At 43.4% G+C, this 11,965-nt stretch overlaps 1 gene segment (V, D, J or C); it reads left to right on the top strand.

Annotated features, from left to right (window-relative positions):
- The window catches only part of LOC108800012, a 13,127-nt gene extending 1,518 nt beyond the window's left edge, over nt 1-11,609 (top strand). The window contains 6 exon segments of the C gene segment in view: nt 3,377-3,706; nt 5,099-5,398; nt 5,708-5,992; nt 10,415-10,732; nt 10,971-11,041; nt 11,586-11,609. Coding sequence covers nt 3,377-3,706; nt 5,099-5,398; nt 5,708-5,992; nt 10,415-10,732; nt 10,971-11,041; nt 11,586-11,609 — 1,328 coding nt within the window.
- The last annotated feature ends 356 nt before the right edge of the window (nt 11,610-11,965 follow it).

The raw sequence follows: 11,965 nt of genomic DNA on the forward strand, positions 1-11,965 counted from the left end.
TATATATATATATATATGGCTCCCAGACCCATATTGCTTTCTGGAGCTCCCGAATGCTATTCGTAAATTCGGACTCCCGAATGCCATCCGGGTCTAGGAGCCTCAGCTTTAGTATTGACGTCTGTATATGGTTTTCTGTGTTAAGTCGCAACGAATATTCGTTCGTAAACTCATCCGAAACGAATGAAAATTCAGACTTTGTCCGAATCTGAAACCCTGAACCCAATTTATTTTCAAACTCGAATCCAGAATCTTGTAATAACGAAAAATTTGAACCAAACCGGATTTTTCCACAGCTTACATGTCTACTCCCCGACCATCTCTGTCTGTGAGAGAAGATAACACTATGGTCGGGGGTCTTTAACATAAACCCATCAATAATGCACCATGATTATGACTAGTTTTGATCTCTAGTCATAAAGCCTCTGCCCTGCCTCGGTTGCATTATTGATGTCATCACGCAAATTCAATATGAGGTTTTTCGTGACATACTGTACATGGATACCCCCCAACCAATTCTTCTATTTTCTCAATCTCTCCGAAATAAATTATACCGTTCCACATTCACTGTTCCCGTTATTTCCACATGATCATAATTTTCTTCAGTTAGTAATAGTTCTAGCTCATCCATTTTGCTGGCCAAACTTCTCGCACTTGTGAACATGCATTTACATTTTTTGATGGAGTTGAGTTTTCTATTATTATTAATATTACTCTTTTTTTGGTCTCGATAGGACCACTAAAAATTTCTACCAGACTCTCATTTTTGGTCTCAGTAATTCTTGACATTTCCTCATGTCTATTAAGGGTCCCCTCTCACTTACACCCCTCTCACTTGCTTCCCTCTCCTCTGTGATGTGCGATCTATGGTATGGGAAATTATAAGCAAAGGGCACACGTAGCGGAGTAAGTTAAAATATATTTACCAGGAGAGATTTGTTACTTGTCTGTAAACCCAAAAAATTAAATTGCCCTATTAGCTCCCTATGGTATGTTCAATTCAGTTAGAGATATAGTATACGTAACAACAAGATAAACTGCCCCGGGGAGTCCTATCTGAAGACACCTCTCCCCCCCTTATAAGATAGACATATATAGCAAGAAAGGGTTAGGATTTAATGAGATGTCGTAACCATTGCAGAAGTAAAATCACAAAAAGATTTATTGTTGCATATTCTCACACGATATCAATAAAAAAGATTATTTGTCATAAAAACATATATCTCCCCATATTACCCTGCATCCCTGGGGACTTATGCCTGATACGCAAGTCGGCCAGAACACCACAGTGTGGGATGATTGTTAATATCCTAAGGAAATATATGGATATGTACAGTATGTATACAGTATATATATGAACGTGGCCATATATTTTTCTGGCAGCGTATGCAGGATAATATGGGGGGAATATATGTTTTTATGACAAATAATCTTTTTTATTGATATCGTGTGAGAATATGCAATAATAGATCTTTTTGTGATTTTACTTGTGCAATGGTTATGACATCGCATTAATCCCTAACCTTTGCTTGCTATATAAAGATATAGTATAGTGAAGTCAGTGGAAGGAGAGGAAGAGAAGCTCCATCCACAGCCCTTGCAAATGTAACTTCTTAAAGCCCCCCCTTCTAATGCAGAATATAATGCTGGGAATTATTTAATACATATGAATACTGTATTTTGCGCTCCATAAGGCGCACTGGACCATAGGACGCAGGGAGGGTAGGGTTCTGTGACCGCTGCAGTTAGTGACAGCTGAGACAGGTGGCGCTGTGATTACAGCGCCACCTGTCTCAGTGATCACACAGAGCAGACGAAGAACGGACGTCCTTCGTCTGCTCTCTGGACTCATGGTGAGCTCCTATGCCATGGTCACGGGTCCCCCAGAGGAGTGGGGGACCCCGAAAACCACGGCGGGGGGGCCCTGGACACGATCGCCGCCGCTCGATTTGATACAAGTGATCTGATTAGATCACTTGTATTAAACGAGCTGCGGGACCACGCTGTACATTTAGCTCTGCTTGTCCGGAGCAGGGCTGAATGTACAAAACAACTACTCGCTCGGCGCCCGAAACTGCGTGTTCTGGGCGTCGGGCGATAGGGATTCGCTCCATAAGATGCACAGACATTTTTGCCCCCCTTTTGGGGGGAAAAAAGTGCGTCTTATGAAGCGAAAAATACGGTCCTTTATGTTCTGCATCAGCTAGGGGATAGTGGGGAGGACACACCGATATTTATTTTATGCCCGCTCTGAGTTAGGATTCATGCGGCATACAAGCTCATAGAAGAATGATAATTTCTATTTGGGGACCTTATGGGGAAAAGTTTCCATTTCTTACAGAGTAGAAATTCATTATTTTGGCCCACTCTTCTTTCTTACTATGGGTGGTTCAGTCTTATGGCTATCAGCCTAATTCTCTATTTTTGCTGCCAAACTATCATCTCAATGTCATAGCTCCCTTAAAATTGGTCTCTTTGTAGTGCTGTTAGAAGCAAACAGATGAATTGTTAGGAACCCTTTGTTATTAGAAGCAAATAAAGCTCATTGCTCCTCTATGTGAACAACTCTCCCTTGGTACAACAGGAACAGTGTCTTAGTCTCTATGCTCTTCGGACATACCCAGACTCTCCTGGGGGAACATGACCAATGTGATAAATGGCCTGATGATATAATCCCGGATAGGATTTATATTGAGTTCAGCATGTGACTCATCATGAGGTGAGGCACTCCATCAGGTTTTGGAGCTGTGGTGGCAGGTCTTATTGGAGGTGGAGCATCTCAGTCTGTACAATGGCTTCTGCAGCCCAGCAGTAGTGATGAGCCGAACACCCCCGTGTTCGGTTCGTATTCGAACTCCCGAACGGCCGAAAAGTTTGAATACGAACTCGAACTCAATGCAAGTCAATGGGGGTCGAACGTTCGAAAATGGATGTCCCCTTTAAGAGGGCTTATATGCAAGTTATTGGCCATAGGTGTATGGGGGCCGGGTACTGCCCTAGGGGACAGTAATCAATGACAAAAAAAAAACGTTTTTAAAGGAGCAGGGATTTTAACATCACTTAAAGGGTAATAAAAAAAATGAAAAATTCCTTCAAATATCGTGCCTGGGGGGGTCCCCTTAACCTGCCTGTGAAGTGGCGGATCTGTAGGATGTATAGAACCTGCTGCAGCAAAACTGACATTTCTAAAAAAAAAAAAATGTTTCTTCTCTTAAACCATACCTACAGTGACCAAAGTAAATAAGATCATTATCAATAACATTCAATGCAAATTTGCGTGCTCCATTTTGCCATGTTACTATATGTAAGTTATAGAAAGTTGTAACATATTTCTCTCCTCTGTTGTATATTATCATACACCCTTCTCTGTCTACAGCTCACGCTCTGAAACTGATTGCTCCAATATCTTATCGAGCCGTGATGGGGGAAGATGTGACCATTCCCTGCTCATTTACAATCAATAAACCTCCTATTGATCAGAAATTTCTTTCAATATCCTGGTACTTTCAGGGAGCGGAAATATTAGGTGTTCAGAATGGGATTGTGAGATCAAGAGATCCTCGCGTGTCGTATACAGGCCGGGCAGAAAATGGAGTCGCTGATCTGTCTATCTCAGACATCACTATAACGTATGGAGGGATCTATAGGTGCGCCATACTGTACACCCCAAAGAAGGAAGAGAAGGAGATCAGATTAGATATACAAGGTAATCATGTTAGGCTATTCAATCCACTCTGTGTGTATAGCCCAGAATACATGTAACGTACTGACATGTGCAACCTGAACTATTGAAATGTAAAGGTTAACTAAATAACAGTGTTATTTAAAATAACATATATTCATTGAGAAACACTTTTTGAGAAACACTTTTAAGATAATTCTTTCTAAATTACAATTACTTTAGTAGCCTGACTTTAAGGAAAGTATCCCAACATCTGCTCACCTAAAACCAAATGTAGACAATATATGTGTGTGCACCGAAAATCGAAACACCCCGATATCGCTTATTTTATATTTTCTTATTTCATATTTAGCTTTTAATGACTTATATTTGTTTTTTAAAATTATGATTTTGGTATTTTTATATAGAAAGATTAATTTGCACATCCTTTATCATCATCATCATCATCCCCTAGCTATACTTATTAGGATATTTGCTAATGAACATTGTGTTTTTTTTAGAAAGCAACCACAGCATGAGTAGAACAGCCGGTACCCTGCCAGCATGCTGAGTCACAGCTAGAGCTTTGTTGATTCCTCAGCTCTCACTCTGAACCAGCAGAAGTCGTGTTGGACCTCTGTCATTGAGGCATTTGCTTCTACACTGAAAGCATCTGTCCCTGGAATATATTTAGCTGATTTAAACTAGAAGTTCAATCAAGCATGGGCACAGGTGAACTTTAAAAGCACAGCAGTTCCCATATGATAGCACAATGCCATAGCAGAAAGCTCAGTGACCAGTGACAAACACCAGCCACCTGCTGTGCCACACAGACCCTGCCAAAGGTTATGGTTGTCTTGTTATACAAGGGTCATTTATGATAGATATTATATTTTGCTAATGAATAAAGGGTTAAATTAATAAAATATTTTGTTATGATATAAATATGCATACGCAATTCTTAATTTCAGCCAGTCGTTGAATGAGGGGATAGAGGATAACCGCCGTTGAGAAACTGCCGATACCTCTGCAAACTAGCCTCACGAGTGAAACTTCCGATTCCGAGCCTTATGTACATGATTTCAGCTGATGCTGCGGAGTGCGTGTAGCCAGTGCCCAGATGCAACAGCGAGCCCATAAAAATGTCAGAAAACAAAAAAGAAACGGTACCAGTAATCGGCTGTCTTACTCTGCAAAATGTTAACTGGATGTAATCAGTTATGCAAAAGAGCATGGAAAATATTGCTTTCTGAATTTTGGGTAATAAAAGTGGGGGGCGTCCTATACATCGGGGCGTCTTATAGACGGAAAAATACGGTACATTGGTACTATTTGTGCACATGCATATACTGTACATGCCTGTAAATGCAAATGTAACTTGCTAAGATTTTACTTGACTGTGTCTTCTATATTTTTTGATCCTTGTATTTCTTACAGCCCAACCACAGATCACCGTTACAGACAAATTAGTTGTTAAAAATAAAGAGAGTTCTCTGAGCAGTGTCATCTCTGGATTCTATCCGGTGGACATTGACATTAAATGGCTTCGGGATGGAGAGATACTGAATAATGTCCTGGTGGGGAACCCTCAGAGAGACCCTAATGGGACTTACAGTGTGAACAGCTCAGTAACAATAACACCCACTGAGGAGGAAAGAGAGTGGGTCTTCTCCTGTAGAGTCCAACACGAGTCTCTTACTGCACCTCTCCAGGAGGACTTCCAGCTGGTGTATGGAGGTAATATTATCATTAGTCTTTATTATTAATACTCTGCAAATCATGACGTTTCCTTTAAGATTACAGTGAGCAGAATTTCAGTTTAACAATTAGTCTAGTAGACTTGGCCAAAACACAGCAGCCGGGGGACTAGGCCAGCCTCTTATGTTGCAATTGAAATACAGTTTAAGTTCTGGGCAAGTGATGAGGATTGTTTTACAGGATATTCTGTCTTTTCTCTACACTCCATCCATCTACAAACCATTATCCAAGGCTATCCCTGCCAAAAGAAAAAGCATTGCCTTGACATGTATGCCATTTGTATTGCAGATATCCCATCCGTTAACATCACTTCCCAAGCATTTAAGTTGGATGTGGAGCAGAGTGTGGTGTGCAGTGTTTATGGGTTTTACCCAGAATCCATCACTGTAAACTGGTTCTTGAATGACACCCTGTTGGAGAATGCCAAGACTCGGAGGATCAGCGGCTCAGCTGTGGAATCTGTCTATCACTTCATCCCCACAGAGCAGAACTGGGGCATGGAGCTGAGATGTGTAGTGGATCATGCAACCCTCACCACCCCACATGTGGAGAGACTGCTGGTACAAGGCATTGGTGAGTGACTCGCCTTTTAACCACTTGAAGTCACAAACTGAATGGTGTTCTTTGTAGGCTAATCAGAACACCGTACTGCATTGCTTTAAGTCCTTAGAGCCCTTTCACACAGGCATCCCGATCAGTTTTCAGGCAGTTCTGATCAGAATCCCACTGTTAGTCTATGGGCAGCTGGAGCTAAACATGAACCTACAATGGAGGAAAATACTCTACTTACCAAGCAGATGTGTCTGTTCACATCAGGTTACCTACAATCCGTCACAATCAGGTCCTCCAAAACAGAACTGGACAGAGTTGGTGGTAATTGGATGTAAACAGACACACATACAGTATGTTTAGATCCAGCTGCCCATAGACTAACATTGGGATTCCGATCAGATCAGTCTGAAAAACTAACAGGCAGACCTGATCAACCTGTCTGGCTAAAAGGGTCTTTAAGGAGCTAAGGTGGATCCCGACAATATTGTTGGGGTCTTTCTTGCCTTGGTTCTGCACATTAGGTCGCTATCTAATGACTTTGGGTCGCAGTAGTACATTAGTAAATTTGCTCTTGTGAACCAAAAGAAAGTAAACAGAAACAAGAACCATACCGCACTCCTTACCGGGATTCCCACTTGATGAGGATGGGTGCTCGAAATTACTGCGGATGGCACCGCCACACATGAACAGTAGAAAAATGTCACCAGCACACCATGAGTTGAAAAAGCAAAATATTTTATTGCCAATAGCTGTATCTCATTGGCAAGCGCTTTCGGGGCCTCGCAGGGTCCCCTTCATCTAAGCCTGATGAAGGGGACCCTGCGAGGCCCCGAAAGCGCTTGCCAATGAGATACAGCTATTGGCAATAAAATATTTTGCTTTTTCAACTCATGGTGTGCTGGTGACATTTTTCTACTGTCCAAAAGAAAGTAAGACCCCATTCACATGAGCGGTCCGATCAGGTCCACCTGTCAATTTTTCAGCCGGACCCGATCGTACACTCTATGGAAGTCTATGGGTAGCCAGGTTTAAAGGACAACTATGGGGTTAAGTCTTTTCCCCATAGTTCTCCTTAGGGTAACGGGAGGACACAAACTAGCGTCCTCCCGTCACCCTAGGCTCAGTATATCGCGAGCTGTAGCTCGCGGTATACTGAGACGCCGCAGCTGAAGCGGATCGCGACAATTATGCCGGGATCCGCCCAGCTGCGTGACTGACAGCTGGCTCTGCCTATCTAGAGGCAGAGCCAGCTGTACCCGTCCCCTCCCCCGACTGTTCCGCCAGTCAGCGCTGGCGGATCAGAGCGGGCAAGGGGGAATCCAGCCCCTCACCTGTCACGGCACAGAGCCGTGACAGGATCGAGAGGTGAGCGAACGCCGGTATGTGTTCGCTCACCTCCCGATCTACTGAGCCGACCTGTGACAGTCTCATTGTCACAGGTCGGCTAGAACTATGAGGTGAGTGAAAAGCACTCACCTCATAGTTCTCCTTTAAACAGACTAACGTCTGTTTACACCCGGTTGGCTCCGACTCCGATCATTGATCGGTTTGGACGGAGCGGACTGTGGCGGACCAGAAGTCATCTGATATAAATGGACACATGTCCGTTTACATCAGATCCCTATAGCCTTGCATGGGGTCTGGCACTTTCAGTGTTTTCCTCCATCGCAAGATGGAGGGAAATACTGTATAAACACAGATGTCACAACGATGACATCTGATCCGCGCCAATCTGATCAGGAGATGATCTGTTGACGAATCCTTTCCTGAACAGCCAGTGTCAAAGGGGCCTACAGCAAAAAAAATTTGCCTTTGCTACTCTTCTAAGGCCTAATCCATTCTACCATACAGTATATAGGCATGTAGACAGACTTTAGCAGTTAATGGGTGTCAGGGGGGATCATAGGATTGACTGGTATCTTACAATGACTCACAGAAACATGTGTAATCATGCCTTTTCTATGCATAGCAAAGAAAGCTCTTATTTCACTTTTTTTTGCAATCTTTCACAAAAACAAGAAAGCACACAATGGCACGCACTGAAAAAACACGTTCCTGCATGAAAGATGAGAAACAAGACATTTCCTACAGCGATCAGCTTTGTACCTGTACAAGAACCATACCTGATGAAAAGAGGCTCAGAGCGAGCCCCACCGCCTCATAAACAAACATTATTTTCATTGGATGTCGGTATATTTTAGCATGTACTAAAAAAGCAGCACAAGGCAAATAAACAGCATGCTGGGCTTTGCTTTATTTTTCAGATCTGAAGGCTCAGTATAAAAGACTTGTGGTATTTGCCGTTCTAGTTCTGGCCTTATTATTAGGAGCTCTAACTATTGTCACCTTACTCATTAAACAAAGAAAAAAACGTAAGCATTTGAAATGTTTTGTTACTTCACGCAGGAGAATTGTATGGATTGTATGGATTGTGTCTATACAGCTGTTTATTATATTAAAGAGTGACCAATATGAAAAGATTCCACTTTTTCATGATCAGCTAACTGTATTGTGCAATATGCCGATAGTATAAATGTGTAGCTCCCAATACTGTGCATTAGACATGCGCATTCGGATTCGGACAAACCTGCAAATCAACGAAAATCAGTTGATTCGGCGGTTCGACCGAATCCGAAATAACGAATGTATTATATGTCTGAATATACTAAAACTATATTCGGGCATACATAAATTTGTTTGCAGAACGAGCGGTGGCCATATCGGCCACCAACGCGTTCTGTGCAGGCACGCCGCCATCTTTGAGTGTATCTTGCTATACACAAAGATGCCGGCGCCCGAACATACAGGCGCCGCCATTCTTGGTGTCTACCAAGATACAGTCAAAGATGGCGGCGCACAAGAGCAGAACGCGCCGACGGCCGACATGGCCAATGCTCATTCTGTATTTCCAATGTGACGTCACACGCTGAACGAGCGGTGGCCATATCGGCCACCAGCGCGTTCTGTGCAGGCGCGGCGCCAGCTTTGACTATATCTTGGTATACACCAAAATGGCAGCGCCCGAACATACGGGCGCTGCTATCTTGGTATATGCCAAGATACACTCAAAGATGGCGGTGGGCAAGAGCAGAACGCGCCAGCGGCCAATATGGCTGCAACTCATTCTGCATTTTCAATGTGCGGTTTTGGATTCGGAGGCTCGTTGCCTCCAAATCCGAAACAGCAGAAAAAAAGTGTTTTTTTTAATGAAACAAATGGAAAAGGTTTTCGTTTTCATTTGTTTCATAAGAAAAAAAAATTTTTTTTCCGTGCACATGTCTACTGTGCATACACAAATATATAAAGTGCAAAGTTCCTAAAGTGCAAAAAAACTATTCTCTTTTCTCTCCTGATAAAGAAGCCCACTGTGCAAAAGATTCATTTCAATTAATTACCGGCAGCCGCCGGTACATTTAGGAGAACTGTGGCTGCAGCGGCCTGAGTCCTTTCAAATTCCCACTGTTCTCCGCGCCTGTGTTGGCGGAGGCAGCGGGGGCACAGACCGCTGCATACCGCCGATGCCCCCCCCGTACCTCCGGCTTCCTCTTCAGCTGGCTTCCTCTTCAGCCATTCCGTCGGCTTCCCCGGTCCGGGTGATCCTCGGTCTCCTGGTCCGGCTGCAGCTCCTCTGCCCCGCCCCCCTGCCTACTATTCATTGCAGGCTGGGAGCCATACCCAGCCTGCTATTGAATATTGTAAAATATTATAATCTTCTGAACAACAGGAACAGAGAGCAAAAGAACCGTGACCCTTCTCTATGCTATGCAAAACTCAAAAAAAATTTTTGGCTGGAGTTACACTGTTGCTTTTCACTCACCTCCTAGTTCCAGCCGACCTGTGACAATTAGACTGTCACAGGTCGGCTCAGTAGACCGGGAGGGGAGGGAACACATACCGGCGTTCGCTCACCTCTCGATCCTGTCATGGCTCTCTGCCGTGACGGGAGGGGCTGGATTCCCCTCTCCCCGCTCCGATCCGCCAGCGCTGACTGGCGGATCGGACGGGGGAGGGGGCGGGTACAGCTGGCTCTGCCTCTAGATTGTCGGAATCCGCTTCAGCTGCGGCGTCTCAGTATACCGCGAACAGCAGCTCGCGGTATACTGTGGCGTCTCAGTATACAGGAAGCTGTAGCTCACGGTATACTGAGCTTAGGGTGATGGGAGGACGCTAGTTTGTGTCCTAACGTTACCCTAAGGAGAACTGTGGGGACTATGGGGAAAAGCCTTAACCCCATAGTTCTCCTTTAAGTACAAACCTAAAGTCCCTATCTTGTATGTAACCCGGGGACTGCCTGTAATAAAGTCAATGGCCAACTGTACTGTTATTATACTCATTCACACGCTGTGATACAAGTTGTCAGTCGCTACTGATGATTCTGTTGTCATAATAGTTCTATATTTCCATATAAAGAAAATGTATCTAAAATTATGTTTGGTGTTACAGGTCTTCCAAAGGTGAGAAGTATAACTCGCTCCTTAGGGGCCACGTTCAGCTTAGATGTGAATCATTTCTATCCGGAAGCTATTACAGTATCTTGGGAGGTGATCCAGCCACCGTCAATCACACAGTCCCGTTCTATAGACTCTACAATTATGATGCATCAGAACCAGGATGGGACCTTCAATGCCACCAGCACTTGTGATAGCCTCAGAGGGATGATCCGGGAGGATGAGCCTTATACTGTGCGTGCTTCAGTGCAACACAATAAACTGAAACGTCTGTCACTTAGAGAATGGAAAAATGATGATAAAGATAACAGAGGTATGGGGAATATTCTGATATGCGGAATGAACTCTCTTGGATGCACATGGGTAAATGAATACAAAGGGCTATAATTGCAACTGCATATTATTTCCATTGGTAAAGAAAATCCAGTAAGTGAATTCATTGAATTTGTTTTCTTTGGGTGTTAGCTGTTGTTGCAATATAAGTGGACCTAGCACCAGATATAGTTCATTAATTGAAGTAAACTTTGAGGTATTTATGATGTCTCACAAAGTACACAATACTCCCCCACAAAATGTCTTCATCAGTCTTTCTCGCCAGAAGGATGGCGCCATCTTTGTCCAGGTATCATTCAGGGTCAGTATCTTCTTTCTGGACTGAGATGCCGGTTCCCGGATGACACAATCATGAAATCCTGGTGTAGTTCTTGGCTGTATTCCTAAATGTATCGCACAGAGCAGTCCCTGCTGCAGCCTCTCATCTTGTTACTTGATACAATGATTAAATCTTGTAGTTTGATCACTGGGGGAGGCGGGATTGAGGAAATGCTTCTTCCTGCCTGCAGCCAATTGATGATGTCATCTCAGCCTAGGCAGAGTCACTGAATAGAGCTCTTGGGTGATTTTTTTATTTATAAAAGGTGGAGCTTTTTTAAAAATCTATGCTGTAGCTGTACATTGTAACAAGGAATTTTTCATGCATATTCGTTAAGCTATTGAAATGTCCACGTTAATATTTCAGCCATGTACTTTATCTGCCTTGTAGACGGGGGACAAATGATTTGCGTAGTCAGCTAGTTTGCCGCAATTAGCATTGATGTGCATTAATAAACAGCATTGTCCTGCACTGACTCAATAACTTTAAACAATTCCTCTATGACCTCTTCCAGATTTTCTTTTACCGCCGAAAGTAGAGGAGATACAATTACCAAAATTGTTTGCCAACCAAAAGACACAACTGCAATGTAGAACGTCACATTTTTACCCCGATGAGCTGACTGTGGAATGGTTTTTGAAAGAAAAGGGAGAGGAGGGGATGACTTCTATAGATAATGGTGGGAGATACAAAATGCCCATCAGTAAATCTAAGCTCCTGTCAGATAAAACATATGCCAATACAGCACTTCTGGAGTTCACCCCATCAATAGAGGATCAGGGGTCAGAGATCATCTGCAAAGTGAACCATCCCAGTCTGGTGGAACCAAAAGAAATCAGAACTGAACCCTTACAAGTGTTGGGTGAGTACAGCTGCATATGCTCTAGAAACCTT

Source organism: Nanorana parkeri, unplaced genomic scaffold (assembly GCF_000935625.1).
Source record: "Nanorana parkeri isolate BGI_ZX_2015 unplaced genomic scaffold, ASM93562v1 scaffold1880, whole genome shotgun sequence".
Classification (NCBI taxonomy): domain Eukaryota; kingdom Metazoa; phylum Chordata; class Amphibia; order Anura; family Dicroglossidae; genus Nanorana; species Nanorana parkeri.